At 40.1% G+C, this 22,055-nt stretch overlaps 1 protein-coding gene across 8 annotated transcripts in view; it reads left to right on the top strand.

The window, feature by feature from the left end:
- The window catches only part of SLC8A1 (solute carrier family 8 member A1), a gene marked incomplete at both ends in the record, with an annotated part of 328,617 nt that extends 307,757 nt beyond the window's left edge, over nt 1–20,860 (top strand). For all 8 annotated transcript variants that reach the window (XM_080710996.1, XM_080710995.1, XM_080710992.1 and 5 more), the window contains one exon: nt 20,484–20,860. In XM_080710996.1, coding sequence (XP_080567122.1) covers nt 20,484–20,860 — 377 coding nt within the window. The remainder of the gene's footprint in view (nt 1–20,483) is intronic.
- Between the last annotated feature and the right edge of the window lie 1,195 nt (nt 20,861–22,055).

Below are 22,055 nucleotides of genomic sequence, written 5' to 3'. Positions count from 1 at the left end.
CAGTATGTCACAGCAATTGAAAAGCAAACAATGACATAAATTCTCAGCTTATCTTCATTGCTGTGTTGTGCTGGGAATTCCGGCAAGGTGGACACTCCCTGTGCATTTCTGTTTTCTGAAATGAGCCCGACTCTCCATGAGCTTTATCTTCTGAACATTGGCATTTCAAGTCAGACAGCCACAGTGTTCCAGAAGTGCCATCTCTGCAGTGTGTATACATATTTAATTAGTTGCTTAACATTTCACATCAGCTGAAATAGAAATGAAAACAGAATTACTTTACCCTGAACCAAAAATTTCCCAGTGGCTACGGTGTAAGTTCTCCCAAGAGAATTCTAAAGGGCAGGTATATTTTGTTCTCGGAAACTCTAATAAGTAGCCAGTTTCTTTACTACCTAAAAAGGTCAAGACTGCTATAAATGGGCCCTCAGAAATGTAGTCAGACCGGGAGGCAAGGCCACCCAGGGACGCTGCCAGAGGCAGCACTGGGCAGCACTATCACTCAATGGCTCTCCACCAGAGCTTATCTTAAGAAGCTTCTTAGCAAGGAGCTGTCTAGGGGTAAAATGCTCTGTACTTTCCAGCACACTTGCTCACAAATAGATGGTGTCATTAGAGTTCAAGGAACCCTCCAAGAGCAAAAATTCACAAAGAAAGAGTGAAACAAGGAAGGTTAGACAGCAATGCACAAAATTGGCTTTTTTTAGTGCACCAGAACTGCCTGTTAACCTATACCCCAAATACTGCAGAACAGGCCACCTATAGCCAGCCTGAAACATGTGTTTCAAAAACCATTTGCATCCTTTATTATTTCTGCTAAACAACGCAAGTGTGTACTGAATACTTGTAAGGTTTGTGTTGTTGTCTGTGTTGACGGTGACAATCCTCGATTCATTTTTCTCAAAGGGCAGTGCTGCACGGGCGGGCACCTGGTACTGAGTAGAGGCTGGAGTGAGGCCAGGATGCTGACGGTGATGTCATCCAGCAGGAGGCGTCCCGAGAGCAGGGCCGCTCAGCGTGTGTCATGTCCAATCTGAAGCCTTGCAGAGTCTTTGGATTAGTGCCCCAAACCCATACCAGCCAACTTCACTTTGTTCCATAAAAGTCACAAGATAAGAAAAAGGAGCTAAAAATATTTCATCTTACTCTATCTGGGACTTCTTACACACTCTGGGTCAGTCAAAGCAAGGACGCTCGGCAGAAAGACGATGCTGTACACTTGGGTGCGTGATGTGCTTTGTTTTAAGGGTTGATGTTATGCGTGTGTGTTCTGAATGAAGGCAAATTTCCTTCTCTTTTCAGTCTTAGGGGTATCTCAAAGAAATTAAGCATGCAATATTGCAAAAGCATTCATCTTTTTTGCTCCATGGAGATTAACGAAGAACAGGTCTCTAAAAAATGACTTGTAAGTCTTATTAAACTGATGATTGTCATTTCTCCCTTTTCACGTTTGAAAATAAGGCAGTGGAAATAACAAATTTCAAGGACTGCTTTTCTATTTTTTAAGTGCAGGATCGGTCTGCATTTTTAGCCTCTTTATTGAGGCATAACTTAGAAACTGTAAGATTTACCCCTCTGAAGTATAGCACATGGGGATTTTAGTAGACTCGCTGAGTTGTGCTGCCAATACTCTAACCCAGTTTTAGAACATTGTGTCACCCCAGTCAGATCCCTCCTGGCCATTTCCAGGTAATTCCTCATTTCCACAGTCGGCCCTGAGCAACCACTGACATATTCTCTGACTCTATAGATCTGTCCCTCTCAACATTTTACAAGAACAAGTTTTAATATAAAAATGTCATGGGTTCTCTATCTGATAGTGAAAGCGCTCACTCTTTACCATATATAATGCTGAAATTTACCATGGGTTCTTTAGAATTTTTTAATTATTTTATCTTATTCATAACAAAATCTCTGTAGATACTTGCAGAGTACAAGTATGAGGTATTTTTAGTCTTCATTGCTTTATGCATATATAGATATAAACATCTTTTTAAAAAATTTAGTACCCTCTCTCCAACAATAATTTTGGCTCATATCTTACAAATTGTTAGGGGGGGGGGAATCACACAATAGTACTTAGAATTACCACTAGGGAACCTGAGGGTGATACCTCATTTTAATGACATAAATACAAAATGTCCTTGACCGGTTTTCTTAGGTGATCACGGCCCAGTGTTAAGGAGGAATGCTCATAATTCCAGATTCTTACTCTCATCCATGGCTTCAGGGTGCCACCCTAAATATGCTGGATGCTGGTCTCTGATCCACACAAATCCATCACAACCGTTAGAAGAGAGTGCAGAGACCAAGTCATATTAGTGGATATTAATCAGAAGTTACAGGCATGGTCTCCTTGTACAAAGAATGGCACATTGCTGCTAAATTCACAGTAAAAAAAAAAAAGTATAAAAGTATGGGGCTATAAGAAAACATAACTTAATTACTACGTCATGGGCACTGCAGAAGGAACAAAATGCATTTAAGCCCATTGGTATTTTTAGAAGAGAGCAAATATAATGCTAAGGCAATTTAAAAGGCAATCTTACACGTGACCATAAAAGAATTTAATATCTGTTTGGGATAGTGCATATTGTAGATATGAAATCATGTGCTTGGCATTTATGCGCTGTGCCAGCTGGAATGGCATCATTGCTCCCCAGCACGCACACCTCACATCCTGCCTTTTCTCCGCAACGAATCACAGGCTATATATACATATATACATAATACTTGTTTATCCTTTGCTTCATTCTAAAAAAGTATCTAAATCCACAGAATGCTTTGCTTAATTTCAGCCACCTTTTCCAGCACATGAGCCTACCACGCTAAATCGGGTAGTGACCATATATGATCATCTTCATTTAGCACAGAAAATACAAATTCTACATTTTATACACAAGGAAAAGATAGCTTATTTGGCTATTTACAATCAGGAAAGTATGTGTTGTGTTTGTATTCTTCTTCCCCCATTCTGGAGCCTAGGGGGCTTTTTGGCATGGCCCTTCATAAATTACAAGCTATTATTAGGTTATCATTGCACAAAATCGTGGGTTGAGACAGAAAGCAAGATTTGCTATAGTTCCAACTAAAATGATCCCCAAGGGGGTCTTCAAACAGGCTCAGCAGAGGACTAATTACAACTTGTCATTCCTGAGCTATTGTTGCAAAACAACAAATAACCACAAATGTGAGAAATGATCATCAAAATTACTGTCTCCAAAGGATTCCGTGTGTGCGGAGGCTTCAGACAGCTGATACATGGCAAACCAGAAAGAACCCTAGATAGACTAACACACCAGTCAACCTAGGGGGTCTGTGGCTCAGATTGGCGGACGGGAGTCAGCACTTGGTATGAGGCATCACTACAAGGTGGAGGTGCTGCCTGGACATGTGCGTCTGGGGTTCTACATTGAGAAAAAAAGGGGAAATGACAGCAGAGTCTGCCAACAGTACTTCTTCAAGCCGGATATGATGGAGCATGCCTGTGATCCCAGTACTTGGGAAGCTAAGATAGGAGGATTTCAGGCCTTGGTAACTTACTGAGTTCCTGAGCAAATTAGCAAAACCGTTTCAAAATAAAATAAAATAAAAATGGTATGGGTATAGCTCAGAGGTAGAATACCCCTGGATTCAATCCCCAATACAAAAAACAAACAAACAACAACCACAACAAAAGGCTGGGCATGGAGCCACAGGCTTGTAATCCCAGTTCTTGGGAGGCTGAGACAGGAGAATCAAAGGTTTGAGGCCAACCTCATCTACTTAGTAAGGCCCTCTGCAACTTAGTGAGACAATGAGATGCTGTTTCAAAATAAAGAATAAAAAAATAGGGCTGGGGGTGTATCTTGGAGATAGAATGCCCCTGGATTCAATCCCCAGTACCACAAAACAAAACAAAACAAAACAAAAACAGCAGAAAAATTCCAATATCAAGTAGTTTTGTCCTGAGAGTACAGTCTCAGCTTCTACTTATGCACAATCTGCAGTGATAAGAAATACATAACTTTAAAAAAAACTATATTCTTACAAACAATGCCCATAGCTAACTAGAAAGCCCAAAGTGGTCTCAGAAGCAATTAGGCATTCTTTTTTATTTATTTATTTATTTTATTTTCATGGCACTGGGGATTGAACTCAGAGGCATTCTACCTCCAAGCTACACCCCGAGTTTTATTTTATTTTTATTTTGAAATGGGGTCTTTCTAGGTTAATGAAAATCTCAATATTTGCTGCAGCTGTCCTTGAACCTGCAATCCTCCTGCCTCCGCCTTGGCATTCTTGATCATCAAATATTCGAGTGTGCTCTTCCTCTCTACACTAGTCGTAAAGGCATAAAAAAGATGAATACCATTTTTAAAAAATAATAAAAGAAAGGAAGGCATAGGAGATAGCAGCAAGGCCTAGACTTCAGAGCCATTCTGCGTTCCTTGTCTTGATTCCTTCTACAAGTCCTTCAGGAGGACCCACTTCGTGCTAGGCGCTGTTGTACATGTGGAGGCGGAGTGATGCAAGACAGGTGCTAGGTGTAATCCCACGGAGTACATACTCCAGCGGGAGGGGCAGATGCCTAGCAAAATTAGGTTAAACTCTCGGAGAGCAATGAAGGTAGACATTGTTGGGAAGAAAATAACACAGACTATGAAGTCATGGAATAGAGCCTTTGTGTGCAGTGGTGGGCAGTATTTCAATAGGGTGGCTTGACTTTTTGCTCCACTGATCTTTGGCAAAATACACTTAAACCTCTGACTCTCCCTACAGACTTGCTCAGACAGGCCTCATCTTCAAACCTATGAGCGGATTTCACTTTTTCTTGCCTCCTACTTCAAATAATCCCTTTGAATTATTTCTTGTTTTCCTTCTGTCCCTAATAGCTGCTACTCTCATGTCACCCCGTACCACATCTGTACCTTTCCCCAAATCCAAATATTCTGAGTTAGTTATAATTTTAAAATATCCAACACATGAGCCAACTGAAGCCTCAGAGATTAGTGATGGTTTTATGAGAGTACAGCATTTGCATTTAACACAAAAATTTCAATAGTTACTATATTTGCATAGCTTCATTGGGTAAAAAGTACCTTTATGTAATTTACCTCTCTGACATCTCTAGAACCACCAGGAGTTAGGTAATGTACATGTATTGTCAGGTTCAGAGCATGCATTGATATCTGGAAAATTGATGCGAAGTATCCTGGAAATGATACTTCATGAGAAATCACAGGATGCGAGTTCTAATCCCATTAAATGAAGCAATTCTGTAATTACTTCATTTAACCCCTAAGGCATTTCTGTTTCCTCTCTTGGAAAAAAAAAATGGGGCTAAGAGCAGCTGTCCCCACCCACATCAGAATTTGGGGAAATAGTAAATAGCATAACATCCATGACACTGCTCTGAAAGTTGTATGACTCATGACTTGGTGAAATTAAAAGACATTTGTCAGAAGACATTTATTAAGCATCGAAGAGGAGTTGTACTAGGGGCCTGGGAAAGAGCCAGGAGAAAATTGAACAGGAGAGTTTAGCCTCACTGCATATGCCTAACAGCCTGGAGAGGGCCCTGTGTCTTCTTGTCTGGGGTTTGCATTACAAATTATATATCTAGTAAGAGCCCAAGTACAAATGATGCAAAACTTGGATGTTAAATACCCTTACCATATGTCTCAAGGGCATGGATATCTTAAGAAGCTTATAGGAAACATTTGTCAGGTTAAGTGAATAGGCAAAGCAATGTTGTGGGTTGAAATCCATAAAACATATGATTATCAAATAAAATATAATGTAGCTATAGCATAAAATACAAAACTGAGAAGTCAACAGGAGTGGTTAGAAGAAAGCTAAGATACAGACATTTCTTCTCAGCTAGTCCTGGGCAAACTTTCATCACAGATAAAGTTGCTTTGGGGATTCTTGTCCCACTTTGTAATCTGATCTGAGTATTTTGTTGACCCTGGACTGCAGAACAATCCCTAATGTATAGGGTATCTCCTCTTTGTTTCTTTCATTAACTCCTCCTCATCCTCCATACTGGTACCCACTCTATGTAGTATGTATGATGCTTTTCACATAAGAATCCATCCACCATTATCCTAGCCACTGAAACTGAAAATAGGGAGATAACCGGCCTATCGCCGAGGACGCGGCAGACGCGGCGGCAGCAGCGCCATACTGCCGGCGAATTCACGGGACGGCTACAGCAAGCCGAGTGAGCCACTGCGGAACAGCCAGGTGGGATTTCTCCGCGCAGAGAGCATCTAAAGTTCCCAGTGGCCGAGCTCAGCACATGCTGCAGGGATTCAGAGTGGAAACCAAAACCAAGAAGAAAAAACCAGCCCCACAGCCGAGGGCGTAGCAGCGGCGCCATATTGCCACCGGCAGCAGCAGCACCGAATCCAGAGAGGCCAATACAGCTACATCTGCGTACTCAAGAACAGTGAGTCAAATTGCGGGCCACAGAGGAGAAATCCCAGTACTGTACTCCCTGGGACTTGACCCAGTGGGGGAGGGGCGGTGGCAGAGATATCACACCATAGAACTTGCAACCTGGCACCCCCCACAGTCTAAAGCAGCCTCTAGCGACTCTCTGGGTCGGAGACTCTGTGATAAAACCCAGTAAAGGAGTAGTGGGGTCCGAGATACTACTGACTCGAGATCCAGAACACCTTAAGGGAAGTCATAGTGACCCAAGGGAAGAACCCAGAGAAGGCACAAACATCCGAAATCATGGGAAAGAGGAATAATTCTGGAGCAATAAATGCCCACAACCCCACAACATCAGAACCCGATAAAACTGAAAATCAGAGATTTCTAGAAGATCAAATCAGGAAAATAACTGTAGAAATAATAGAGGTGCTTCGAAAAGAACTCAGAGAGAGCCAAAAAGAGATAAAGGATGCAATTAATGAAGTAAAGGCCTCAATTCAAAGCACAAACAACCGATTAGACCACATGGAGAACAGAATCTCGCTCTTAGAAGATGAGCAATCCAAAAATGAACGCATAGTTTCTAATCTAGAAAAAAATATCTGACAGCAGGAATCTGATATTGAAGAAATATGGGCCCATTTTAAGAGAGCTAACCTAAGAATATTTGGAATAGAGGAGGGAAAAGAAAGTGAAACCAAAGGGATCAACAATCTCTTCAAGGAAGTAATAGCAGAAAATTTTCCAGACATAGAGCAAGAGGTCGATACACAGGTCCAGGAAACTTATAGAACTCCCTTTAGACAGGATCGGAGAAGAGGATCCCCACGCCACATAATTGTCAAAATGACCAATGTGGAAGCCAAGCAGAGAATCTTAAAGGCAACAAAAGCAAAGGGCCAAGTGACATTCAGAGACAAACCAATTAGAATCACTCCAGACTTCCCAAACCAAGTTATGAGAGCCAGAAGGGCTTGGAGTAACATATTCCAAACTCTGAAAGAAAACAACTTCCAGCCAAAAATTTCCTACCCAGCAAAACTTTCTATCAAATTAGATGGAGAAATAAGAAGCTTCCATGACAAACAGAAACTGAAGGAATTTATGTCTTCAAAACCAGCACTAGAGAAAATACTCAAAGAGATTAACTACAAAGAAGAAATAGGTAACACACTCCAGAACTAGAGAAACAAGATTTTCCATCCAACAAACAACTAAGATTGGTTATCTGTGGAGATTCATTATTTATGTTAGTCTTTTACCTATCTGTAAAGGGTATTGTTTGCCTTTATTGTTGTTAATTTCTAGGATTCCTAGTTGGAATATTAATACACCTTCAGATATAGCATTTGGAAATATTTTATCCCATTCTATTAGTAACTGTTAACTCTGTTTACATTGTCTTTGGATATACAATTTTTTTTTTAGGGAGTTTGTATACTCCTCTGTTGCCTGTGCCTTTGAAATCATAACCAAGAAATCACTGCCAATTTCAATGTTGTGAGGTTTAATGACCCAGATTTTCTCCTAAAAGTTTATAGTCTTAAGATTTATATTTAGGTCTATTATCTATTTTGAGTTAATATTTGTATATGGGATTAGGTAAGGGTCCAATTTTATTCTTTTCCATGTAATTATTATTTTTTTAACAATATTTAGTTAAAAGATTAATATTTCCACCACCAAATGTTCGTGGAAACCTTGTCAAAAATAACTTGACAATATAGGGAAGAATTTAGCTCTAGGCTTTTATTTAACTCCAATGGTTTATATATCTGCCTTTAGAATAGTACTACACTGTTTCAATTATTGTAGCTTTATATGGTTTGAAATCAGAAAATATATATCTTCTAGCTTTGTTCTTTTTCAAGATCGTTTTGGGTACCTAGAGTCCATATTCCATATTAGGATAGATTTTTTTCTGAAAAATAAATATATAAATATATGATAGTTTCACCTAAAAAATAGAAAAAAAAAATATTCTCTGGTAAGAAAGAAAGCAAAAAGAAATATTGAAATGTTATCTTTAAGTCATCAAAAGCTTGGTATCAGACAAATGAAACTGTTATGTGAGATTATCATTTTTAATTTTAGATAAATTGCCATAATACTAGATGTCAACTACTAAGCCAAGCATGGGAGGGAGGGATAGGGAGAGAATGGGGTGGGGATTGGGTGGGGGCTGCCTGGGAAAAGTGTGCATGTATGTCTACAAAAGTATGTATCCTACTATGATGTATGAATACAGTGCACCAATAAAAATAAATAAATTAAAAAAAAAAAAAAAAAAAGAAAGAAACTGAAAATAACCAGGAGCAGGCTAAAATTTAATCTTTATCCCCTCCCTGAAAGACTATATTATTTATAATGACTCTATTTTAATGTATATTTATTAGCCTTTAAAAACACAAGTAATAGATAATGCATGCTCTTTGTAAATAAAATAAGAAATACTAATAAGCAAAGAAAAATCATGCAATTTCATCACCCACTTTTATTCCTATATTTCAAAATTTTAAATTCTGTAACATTTAAGTAGTCATACAAAATGTATGCAGAGACATATCACATGCTTACCCATACCTTTTCATCAATACTACACAGTTATGTGTTCTCTTCTCTCACTTAACAGTATGTCCCATGAACATTTTTCTTTGTTGGTTAGTGTACCTTAATGTCATGACTTTGATTGTTGTAAAATTTAATGTTATCTGAAGTTGTAATTTATCAAAAATGATAGACAATTCAGTTGTTTAAAATTCTTCTCTAAATACTCTGCACTGACTGCTCCCTTATATATACTTGTGCACTTTTAACATTTCTAAGTTCGCAGAAATAGAATAGCTGATTCAATGAAGCTTGTGAGCTTTTGATACACATATATCCTGTTTTGTATTACATAGTTGATCTGTAGGAATGAACTAGTGGGGAGATTTTTACACCAAGTCACAGAAAAGTGGGAAAAGTGGGAGCCAAATGGGTAGATAATCAGAACCTTCAGAACTCCCTTAAGTCTCCCTGCCCTCGGTTGTCACCTGTTCCCCTCTGTTGGACTGACAATTTCTGTTTACCAAATTACCTTCATTTGGTTCATTTGCATACTGTACATGTTTTTTGGAACTTATAATGAGCAAAGTCATTCCTTCGAAATGGACTGCCTGTATAGAGTAAATAACTGTATAATTTGGAACTTATAATGAGCAAAGTCATTCCTTCGAAATGGAATGCCTGTATAGAGTAAATAACTGTATAAATATCCACAAAGCAAAGGGACATGTTGGGTGTCTTTGATGTATTGCCTGAGCTGCAGAGTCGGAACCACGCCAGTGTAATCCTGCTGACAGGAAAGTCTTTTGTATCTCATTAAGCCTTCATGCAAGTGAGAGTGAGGATTTTTGTTTAGTTTTTCTCCGAGTCCAGTTTTCTACCTAATTCTTCTCAGTTCTCTATCTCTAGTAAGACTTGGAGTACCTATGACTTTACCATCCCTAAAGTGGGACATGAAAATTGGAAAAGAGAATTTGAAAAGATTAAGGTAGAAGATAGATGTTCCAGAAATAGAACAAAATGTAGAAGAAAGAATCAGGCTTCCAATGCAAGATGAGCTATGAGATAAAAACGAGGGAGATTATTGAGAAGGAAGGAGGAGCAAGCTGGAGGACCTCATCTGTACAGGGCAGCCACCTAACAGTGTTTGAGGCAGATGTGAGTTTCAGTTGTATCTACAGAATAACAAACCAGCTGGCTTGGGAAATTGATAAGTAATTTGGCTGCTCAGTATGACCCCAGATCCGCCCTCGTTTCTTTTTTCAAAATTAGCCAAATATTGCTGGACTAAATCTTTCTGACTTTTGGCTCCTCTAGACTTTGTTATTAAAATAAAGATTTGTTATAAAAGCAATAGAATCATGGCTCAAAATTTGAACTATCAAAAACTTGGATGCTATTTTAAAAGCAATGGCACTTAACCCCATTTTTATGTACTGCAGTTTAAATATATGTGTAATGCCAAGAAAAACCAAAAATTTAGGGAATAAATCTTACTTATTAGTCACTGTCCTCTATTATTGTTCTAAAAGGATGAACAATATTCCATGAAAGGAGCTTCCTTAGTCTATTTCTGATCCATTTCAATATAATATTTTGCTAAAGGAGTCAAGCTGATGTTTCTGAATAGAACAATTATATTCACTTTCCTTCAAATGTTCAGCTGTTTGAAGGGTTGAATACCTTCAACTCCAACAGTTATAGTGCGAGTTGAATGGGATGAAGGTTCTGGATATTTTCTCTGAACCCTTTATCTACTTTCAAATTTAAGATGTGTCATTGTGTAGTCCTCCTTGTTGTTGCCCCGTGGATTCTTGATTAGGAACTCCGGCTTCCAGCTAGGGTCATTCTCCTTGGGACTGAATTCGAGCTTCACCTCTTAATGGTCCTGGAACAAGCTTATTATTCTCTAGGCTTTAGCTTCTCCATTTATGAAAGGAGAAAATATGCCTTAGAGAACTTTTCTGGGTATTACATAGGAATCTATACATAGTGCCTCACCTCATAGGCCTCAATAAAGGCTCACTCTCACCCTTATCACTACCAACATTTCTGGACATTTTAAGCAAAGCCACATTCTCTGATAAGCCTACACAAAATCTATTAACCCTGATCACCTAGTTGAAGGAAACCATAATAAAAAATGCAATGTCATCACCATATTCTTTGTTATTACTGGAAAAATATAATTCAGAAAACATAATAATAGGTAATATTTGTTTTGCACCTACCAATTTCCAATCACTGTGCCTTATTTCTTTTAATAATCTGAGTAGCCATATAAATGGACACTTGCATTTCCCCTTTCTTACAGATGAGCTCTCAGAAGCTTAAGAGGTTAATTAGTGAATTTTAAATGAGACTAGGAGCAGATTTTACTTCATGACTTGGGCTCTTTGCTACCATAAGTAGATTATGCAAACCACAGTCATTAGGACTGGCATTCCTCAGCAACATTAGTGGTTATCAACAGAATAACAGGCTCAGTTGAATTCATTATCCACTGATCTTAGGCTCAGTTTACTAGATAACTCCATGTCAAGCAGAATCTACTGAAAATGACAAGCCAGGCATGGTGGCACATGCTTGTAATCCCGGTACTTGGGAGGCTGAGACAGGAGGATCGCAGGTTCATGGCCAGCCTCAGCTCCTTAGTGAGGCTCTCTGCAGCTTAGCAAGACCCTGCTTCAACATAAAGAATAAAAAAAAAAAATGGACTAGGGTTGTATCTCGGAGGTAGATAGGATTTGACAAGAACCAGAAAACTGTTCTGAAATCAGTCAGTCCACCTCCCACACCTTGATCAAGCACAAAGTGGGATTTCTACCACTCTGTTTGGTATTAGCCTTCTTAGATCTGGGAGTAAGCAAGTAGGACTCCTAAAAAGAGCCAACCAGGATGGAGTACTGCTACTTTTCTCTACACTCAGCTACTTTCTTTGGGCTTTCTTTCAGGGCCAGGGTGAGAGGGTGAAATAAATGACCAAGCAATTGAATGAAATAATTCCCATATCCAATAAACCACCAAGAGTTCTCTGAAAGGCTGAGTAGCTATTTTACAACAAAGACTTAGAATCAGGAATTTTACCAAACTCCATGAACCTAGGGGTTTGAACAAGGGAAGAGAACCTTGGATTCTCTCATGAGCATTTGTGAGCATTATTGTAAAGTGATCATACTGTAGGTACATTAAAGACAAAAGGAGTATCTTCTTCTGAAAACATGTGCCAAATTATAATGTTGGGCCAGGCATGGTGATGCATGTCTATAATTCTAGTACTTGGGAGGCTGAAACGGGAGGATCACAGCTTCTGAGGATCTCAGAACCTAACAAGACCCTGTTTCAAAAGAAAAAATAAAATGGGGCTGGGATGTGGCTCAGAGGTAGAACATCCCTGGGCTTATTTATCAGTACTACAAAAATATGTATATGTATATGTGTATAATTTGTCCTCATTCTCTTCTCTACTTTGTATTCTCTAAAAAAGCTCCTATTATTTTCCTTTTTTAATTACAATTAATATTTTTCTTTGAACATAAATTATAACAGGACTTCACATACACAACAGGAAAATTAAACCCCAGGGGTACCCTTATAAAATACACATACTAACATAAAAATAAAAAATAATCATCATTTGATAACAAAAATGGTTGCTTTTTGTTGGTCTGACACCATTCCCCGAGGCATCATTGCCTTGGTTACTCTGTGTGTGGTTAGTTGGTCTCAACCTGGTTGCCAGAGCTCTGGCCCCACCCGACACCAATGAAGCAGAGTTAGGTGGGGCTAAGAAGTGGGTGTTTTCAAAATTGTCCTGCTGATGCTGATTTATAGCTGGGCTAAAAAATAACCAGAAACAGGGTCTCCAATCCTGCCAACATGAGTCCTCCTGAATTTTTTGTTTAACTCTATTCTCTTCTTTTCTAGAAATAGGTCACGTCACTGTCTCCATTTCATAAAAGTGTCTCTTCAGGGACAATTTTTATGGGCAGAAATTTTAAAATGTTTTCCCCTTTTTCAGTTTTTACAACTCCTTTACTAACTGATCAGTGATCAGTCAATCAAACATCAGTAACTCCCTGGTCTCTGAAACTTCTCTTGGAGGCCAAATAAGGATTCTTCTCACGTGACCAGGGAAGTGAGTGCGGGGATGGGAGCGAGGGAGCGTGGCTTTCATACTTATAAATATCATAACTCAAGACAGAAACCTGCTTAGGGCCTGCAGCGACAGCAGAAGGATTAGCACGTACATAAACTATTTCTGTTGGAATTCTAAAAGAGTAGATCGGAAGGAGAGAATAGTGAGGAACACGTGCATTGTTTAAGCAGAGAGCCAGCCTTACCGACACTAGTAAGATTAGAGCCTTATAAAGAAGATCTCTCATGTCTTCTTATGACTTCGATTTTATAAAACTTTAAAATAAAACTAGTAAGAGGCAGGCGTGGTGGCACATGCTTGTAATCCTAGTTCTTGGAAGGCTGAGATAGGAAGATCACAGGTTCCTGGCCAACTTATTGAGACCCTGTTTCAAAATAAAAAATAAAATAGGGGTGGGGTATAGCTCGGAGGTAGGATGCCCCAGTTCAATCCCCAGGACTGAAAAATAAGTAAATAAATAAATAATAATTTAGTAAGAATCTCTTTGATTTTTAAGAATAGCTTATGCACTATTATATTTTCAAGTGTATAGGATTATGAAATCAATACATCTTCCAAAAGGGCATTGTAACTTCCCCAAAGCTAAGAATCATTACCATAAGTCAAATTCCCTGCACTGATGGATTCTCTGGATCTCTTATTTATAAAAATAGCCAGAAATACTGAGTGATTGTTAAAAGCCAGGCCTCTTCTTGGTGCCGTTCATGTTAACTCATTCCCTTCAAACCCTACAAAGCAGATAAGCTTCCTGCCTTCTCTCTTATGTGGAGGATCCAGAATCTAATTTAGGTAGAATTCTCCCTTCCCTTGGCCTTTCAGTACACCTGCCTGAAAAAGATTTTTTTTTGTTTTGTTTTGTTTTGTTTGGTTTGGTTTGGTTTGGTTTGGTTTGGTTTTAAGCACATAGCAGCCAGGCACACTGGCACACACCTGTAATCCCAGTACTTGGGAGGCTGAGACAGGAGGATTGCAGGTCTGAGGCCAACTTCAGCAACTTAGGGAGACCCTCGGCAATTTTGCAAAAACCTCAGCAACTTTTCAAGCCCCTGTTTCAAAATAAAGAATAAAATAGGGCTGAGGGTATGGCTTGGAAGCTTGGTTCCACCCCCAGTACCATAAACAAAAACAAAATGGAAAGTGCATAGCATAAGCAGAGTGAGAGGAATTATCATTAGACAGCCCCAGCACCACCACCCAGCCCACCCAAGTGGGGGTTTTTTTTGTTTGTTTTTTGTTTGTTTGTTTGTTTATGGTACTGGGAATCAAACTCGGGTATATTCAATCTCTGGACTATCCCCTCAGCCCTATTTTATTTTATTTTTTATTTTGAAACAGGGTCTCACTAAGTTGTGGAGGGCCTCACTCTGAGGCTGGCCACGGACCTGTATCCTCCTGTCTCAGCCTCCCATGTACTGGGATTACAAGCATGCACCACAATGCCTGATTCCAAATTGTTTTGTGAGCAAAATAACCACATTATTTACGAATATCAGTATTTCTAATCTAGATGAGCCGCTCCTGACTTTTCCCTAGTTTGCTGCTTCCCTGAAACTCAAATATCTATTCTTCCTAGTGAGGACCCAAGTCTGGGGGCACCTGGAGCAATCTGCATCCAGTCTTTGAGCTATGGTTCTCTAACCTTGGTATAGACAAAACATGTGCTAAAAGGTGTACCTCTGACTCCCTTCCCCAGAGAGTCTGATTAAGCGAGCTTAGAGTTGAACCTCAAACTTACCTTTTTTAAAACAAAGCTCTTCGGATATTTCTAATGCCAATAGAGTGAAAACTCAAATGACATTATACACAACCCTTGAAACATTGGCCTCTCTGCCCCTTCCCATGGGATGGAGGACGACCCAAGTGAGTGGAAGTCAATAACCTGACCAACCTTTCTTACCTAATGTTAAAAGGTAAAGGACTGTGCTCTGTGATTTAGTTTCATAAATATTACCACACTTTGATCATAGGTCTTGAAGTTTTTCTTCCAAGTATCTATACTTAGGTAATTTATTCTTTCAAATGAAAATATATTATTATTAGTCAAGTTTTTTGATGGTACTGGGGATTGAACCTAGAGGTATTCTGCCTCTGAGCTACATATCCAGCCCTTCTTCTTTTCTTTTTTTCTTTTTTCTTTCTTTTTTTTTTTTTTCAGTACTGGAGATGGAATCCAGGGGCTTTGTACCTCTGAGCTACACCCCCAACCCTGTTTTTAGTCTTTTAATTTTTAAAACAGGGTCTCACACTCAGTTGCAAAGGGCCTTCCTTGCTAAGTAGCTGAGGCTGTCTGCGACCTGCAATCCTACAGTCTCTACCTCTCGAATGCTGGGATGACAAGCGTGCACCACCATGCCCAGTACTTTTTTTTTTAAACAGAGTTTTACTGAGTTGCAGAAGGCCTTGCTAAGTTGCTGAGGCTGGCCATAAACCTGTGACATTCCTGTATCATCCTCCATGTACTGAGATTACAGGTGGCATGTACAACTCCTATAAAAAGAAAATAACACCAAAAGAAAATATAGGGATTTAGTATGTTGGTATGATCTATGGATCACCCACACAATGAGGCTAGAGAGAGTCTTCTAATTCTTCATTTTAGATGAGGAAACTAGAACCTTATAATATGAAATGATTTGCCCAAGAACATGGTAGGAATTGTGGAGGGTGTCTCCCTCACAAAGCGTCTTCTACTACTATACCTTGAAGTTCTGTGCAGGCTGGGCTTCTCTTGAGTTGTCAGTAATTCATAAGTTCTGGGAAGAAGCAACCATACATCCATAACCAGGCTGAGCTCCAGTTAATATTGCTGCCAGTATCAGTTCCTGAGTACACATCACTTGAGAGTTGAATAGCTTGGCTTCCAAGCATACTAAGAGTCAAGAGTAAGATGAGCCATCGGGGGTTAAGCTCTTGCTTTAGATAATACAGAAATCTGTCTAACCAGCAACATGATAAGAATGACCCTTTGTGCAAGAGTTGTTTAGGTTTAGTCTATATGTAGCTTTGAAGTTTGAGAAATCCAGGTAAAAAATAATTCCTGGAGGAAGAGGGAGGATGTTAGTCTTGCATGTTGACCAGATGACTTGGCCAAGTTTGTAGAAAGTGTAATTGAAACAGGTCTACAGAGAAAATTTATGACCCAATTTTGTCAAATGTGGTTTCATTCCCATCATACTGCCTCCTACATAAATCATATATCTTATTGATTCATAGTCATATATACCAAGAATATAGAAACAAAAGTCTGAGACTGTACAACTAACCTAAAAGATATTAGAACCCAGGCGTGGTGGCACAAACCTGTAATTCTAGCACTTGGAAGGCTGAGACAGAAGGAGCATAAGTTCAGGGCCAGCAGCAGAAATTTAGCAGGACTCACCACGATTTAGTGAGAGCTTGTTTCAAAATAAAAAATACAGTAGGTCTAGAGGGTATAGCTCAGGGGTAGAATGTCACTGAGTTCAATCCCTAGTACCACTAAAAAACAGTATTAGAATTCAAGGTTGAAAACTAGGCATGATGGCACAAGCTTGAAATCCCAGTCTGTGGGAGGCTGAGAAAGGAAGATAACAGGTTCAAGGCCAGCCTCAGCTACTTAGTGAGGCCCTCTGCAACTTAGTGAGATTTTGTTTCAAAATAAAAAATAAAAAATAGGATTGGGGTGTAGCTCAAAGTAGAATGCTCCTGGGTTCCATCCTTGGGACAGAAAAAAAATTAAGGTTGAAATTATAAGCAAAATATAAAATTAAAAGCCTGGCCTACACACACACACACACACACACACACACACACACACACACTGTTGTCAACATGTCTTAATTTATGCCAATCACATTGGAAATCTGACTTCTAGATCCTTGTATTTCATGAACCAAACTCTGAATATGATTATATCCTCTCTGAGACCACAGTAGTAGTTATTTCTTGGAATTTACTTTGGCGAATGGTGTTTGCCTTGTTCAGCTATAGGCAGGTTATAGGCTTAGTGTTCAGGGTAGGAACTGGTAGCACCTAACATATGGTATGTGATATGTTGCCCTGTGTGCTAAGCAGCAAGGCAGCAATAGAAGGTAATTTGGGGAGAATCCATCCCCCTTCATTTGAAAAACAGAGTTATCTCCGTTGGAGCTAAGGTTAATGGTTTGGATCTGCATGTGTTCCTACATTTTTTTAACAAAACTTATGAATTGAAAATAAAAAGTAGACAAAAGTCTGATGCATACTTCAGGTAAATAAAACCTGCCAACTCAAAGAGGCCCAGAACATGTTTTATTCATGTGACTAGCTAGTCACTTTGGCTCCTGATTTGTAGGAACAGCAGAGAAAGGCATTTGGAAATAGAAGCCTATTGTTACAAGTAAGAACTATCATGCAGTATCCACATAAATAGACTATTAAAAAATGGCTTAGGGGAGAGGAAACTGCTGCAGACCTGTATTTCAGCCTATTTCAGCCTAAAGGACTGGTCTGGGTGTTCAGGGCCCCTGGACCCTCAAATCTTTGACTCTACACCTCTTTTCCTTCTGGTGCAGAGGCAAAGATTGCCATCTGGGAAGTCCAGCATTTCTGGAGGATAGGGCCATGTGTCCTGCACCACATGCCAGGGGAGGTATGCAGGAATGGCCAGGTCACCTGTCCCTGCAGCAGAAGGACGGAATACCCTCTCTCCCAAATGCCCTGCCTAATGTGGCCATCTGTTCACCATCAGCCAGTGCCAGCCCTGAATTATGGCTCAGGTATTCCCCTGCAGCAGCTGAGCTGTAAGCTGCTCTCTGCTGCCTAGACTCTTGTTCTTTTTCTTTCTTTTCTCCACCCCCTGCCTTTGAAAATGCAAAGCAAAATGACTTTATTTTTATTTTTATTTTTTAAGACTGCAACTGCTGCAGCAGCTCCTAATAACACTAAATAAGGAAATGCGAGAGGCCATTACGATTTGCCTGGTTTTGCTTTTGCTCACCTGTCTCTGCAATAATCCTACGGAGTGGCAATGTGTGATCATGAAGACACAAAGCAATACAAATCCAGGAAGGTGGATTAGCAAACCGTACCTATTTCAGTCTATGTTCCCACTGAAACAGGAAAGAGCATTTGTTGAGGACCTACTCTAGCGTGTCTGAATGGAAGGACCAGGGCAACCTGAAATGAGCTCAGAGTAAAAAACAAAAAGCAAACAAACAAAATCTTTGGCCTGCCTGGGCAATGTGATGTGAACTCAGAATGGGATCTGAAATAAAAAAGATTTTAGATTTACAATTCCTCCTTCTGATGATTAAGACCCTGCCCAAGAGACACAATATCACAACATCAGTTTCCAAAATTGCATAAAGGGAATAGTATCATCTAGTCTAGAAGGCCCATGGAAAGGTTGAATGAGAATATACATGTAATCTGTATAGCATAATGCCTGTCATGGAGAAACAGTACCTGCTTTAGTTTCCTTAGTTATAAAAGAGCAACAAAAATCTGCTTTCCATCACAGACAGAGGTCAAAATCAATGAGACAGGCCCTCAGGGAGGATCAACTCCGTTTCAAATAGAATGTGATACTGTGGTTTCAATAGCCAGATTGGCCTAAATAACCTTCTCACACATCACAACACAGAGAATCTTTAGGATGGTATAAGCTTGCATGCTTTGTGTATCGTCTCCATTGTTAATTTACCAAAGAAGGAAGGTAGCAACAGAATAGGAAGAAAGGAGAGAACCCAGTCCAAATCTTGCAACTGTCTGACTGCTCGGAGCATGCCAGACCCCTCAAAAAGACCACAACAGATGACATAGCGCTTTGTAGTCATACAATACTTGGATATTACTGACTTTGCAAGTTTGAGTTTAATTTTACCATTCTAACATCTACTACACACCTATTTATGCAAGGTATTTTGCAAAGATAACTGAAAAGACCTTGGTGTAAGTATTACACATCATACGGACAAGAAATTGAGTATCCTGCAAATTCTCTTGACATGCTTAATAAAAGATCCTACCCCGAGTTTTAAATTAATCTAGACTACTCTATTTACATTATGTTTCTGAAACAACAAAAAGAGCTACTCTTACCAAGAAGCATGCAAAACATTTTAATACAACATTTCAGTTTAACAACAGCAATCTGAAGTGAGCACCAGTGTATATTAGAAATTGAGGCCCAGTGTCACACAGGCAGTTATGAAGGCAGGATCTGAAACCTCTATGCTCTACTAATCAAGAAGAGAAGCATATAGCCCTATTATCCTACCCCTCTATAGTGAACCATGACTTTCCAATCTTCATAAGAAGGATACATTCAGGATTATTCAAAGAGCATTGAGTATACTGGTGGGTACCTATGGCAGAGTGGAAAGTAGGATGGCACAGTGACAAGCTTAAACCTTGGAGACAGGAAGCCAGAGCACAGCCGGATGTGGTAGCTCACGCTTGTAATCTAAGCATTTGGGAGGCAGAGAAAGGAGGATTGCAATTTGCGGCCAGCCTCAGCTACTTAGTGAGGCCCTTTGCAACTCAGTGAGACCCTGTTTCAAAATAAAGAATAAAAAAATAGAACTGGGGGTGTAGCTCAGAGGTAGAATGCCCCTGGGTACCATTAAAAAAAAAAGGGGGCCAGAGCACAAGTCCTAACATAACTTCTTTCTAGTTGGGTGATTTTGCACCCAGCATTTATTATCTCTAAGCCTCGCTTTATAGGATCGTTATCACAATCAATGTGGCTATATAGGTTAATTCATTTTCCTATTCAGAAGGTTCAAGGAAAATGTCAGCTATTATTATAGTTTGATTTTTTTCAGTTCCACTATTGACTTGCTCTTGAATCTTTAGAAATCTCTCCTGACACATTAACTTTCTCATCCATAAACAAGAGCTGCTGATATAGCATCTTTTAGTAAAAATCCCCCAGCAGCCACTTTTAATCTCAAGTGACCTTGAATCTTTTGGGTTAGTGTTCCAATAAGTTCCAGAGCCCCAGTGGTTATAACTTGACACAGTTGGATGAGGCCATGTAATATTTACTCTTCAGAAGGACCCTACTGGGTTTCGATATAGACGGGCTGGGGTTACTGTCGAAAAAATGTACCCTGCAAGCTGAGTCCACAAAGAACTATGGTGTCTGTGGGTACAGAACTTGACTGACACACTTTGCCAGTAACACAACCAGCACAAACCCACGGACTCCTGATATCTAGAACCTATTCTTTTGACCACATGTTGGACTCTAATGGATGTCAAAACTCACTCTGGGTCACCGGGTTCCTATCAAGCATTTGATTCTAAATCACACACCTGAAGTTCTCAGCCCTCCATGGACATCTTGAAAAGGTTAATTGATCATCATGACCTTTTTCTTCTTCCTCTGCAGACACCTTTGCCAGCAAAGTGGCCGCCACCCAGGACCAGTACGCAGACGCATCCATCGGGAATGTCACTGGCAGCAACGCGGTGAATGTCTTCCTGGGAATCGGCGTGGCCTGGTCCATCGCTGCCATCTACCACGCGGCCAATGGGGAACAGTTCAAAGTGTCCCCTGGCACGCTAGCTTTCTCTGTCACTCTCTTCACTATTTTTGCTTTCATCAATGTGGGGGTGCTGCTGTATCGGCGGAGGCCAGAAATCGGAGGTGAGCTCGGTGGGCCCCGGACTGCCAAGCTCCTTACATCTTCCCTCTTTGTGCTTCTGTGGCTCTTGTACATTTTCTTCTCCTCCCTGGAGGCCTACTGCCACATAAAAGGCTTCTAAAGGAACAATCAGATATAGTAAATTTATATATATATACATATATACATAAAAATTATGTATAACGAACAGAGGAAACTGATATTTGTCATGTTCACTTACCTGCTGATGGAATCCAGCTTCAAGAGCATACTCTGTACTAGGGCCAAAGTCAGAAACCATCACCTCCCATTCCCGGGGGCATCGTCATGTTGAACAAGGCGCGGAGGCCGGGCCGTCTTGGCAGCTCAGCCTAGACGGGCTGTACTCTCTCCAGGTTCCAGGTTCATAAAGGGTTAAGGATTTGATTTGGTTTTCTTTGTTTATTTGTTTTGTTTGTAATTTTGTTTTCATTGGAGTTGGGGAGGTGGCTGGTGTCTGGCTTCTTGAGTTTAGTTTTTTTTTTGTTTGTTTGTTTTGTTTTTGTTTCATTGGGAGGGTCAGAGTGTTTTGCTCCTCTTTGTGGGAGGTGATGACCCATCCAAATGTAAATGGATTTTGGGTAAAAATCGAAATCATTAAGATTCCCCTCGCCTCCCTCGAATGTTTTAAAAATTACTTTGGATTAAGAAAGGATCTGGGCATGGAAGAAGAAACAAGCATGTCGTCATACTCTGTTACCGGATTTCATGCTGGTCTCCGGAAATGTGAGCAGAGGCGAAGCTGCATCAAGAAGAAATGTGGGAACTGGAACGGAGCCAGGCAAAGGATGGTTCTAGATACAGTCTGATACTCAAAGATACGGTACCTGGCACTCTTGTTCAACAGGTACAGGGAGAACGTGCCTAGATTCCCAGGAACATGCAAAACCTTGTATTTCTTAGCTCTTTAGCTCCGGACTGTGATTAGCAAGGCCCTTATTCATTGCAGCCCAGCTAAGCCCCCAGGTGTCTCATCCCAATCCTCCTCCTGCCTATCTGCCCGTCATGCACACAGGAAGAACAATCTCATCCAATGAGCACATCATCCTTTTCCATGTGCATCAATCTGTGTCCCAGGCCCATGCTGCTGTTGCCTGGGATGGTCCATCTGTTTTATTTTCTAAAGCTTCCATGGCTTGCACAACCCTGTTCCAGTCGTGACTGAACATTTGCTCCTCTTCATGTGCCTGTTTGGGAATGTTGTTGTGATACCTGTTACCCAGTGCATGGATGAAAAACAAATAAAACAAAGCGTATCTGTATATAGTAGAGTATAGCATATACTGTTCTCCCATTCA

Source organism: Muscardinus avellanarius (assembly GCF_963383645.1).
Source record: "Muscardinus avellanarius genome assembly, chromosome: 15".
NCBI lineage: Eukaryota > Metazoa > Chordata > Mammalia > Rodentia > Gliridae > Muscardinus > Muscardinus avellanarius.
The sequence above is the reverse complement of the archived record's forward strand: the minus strand, read 5'-3'. Positions and strand labels throughout refer to the sequence as shown.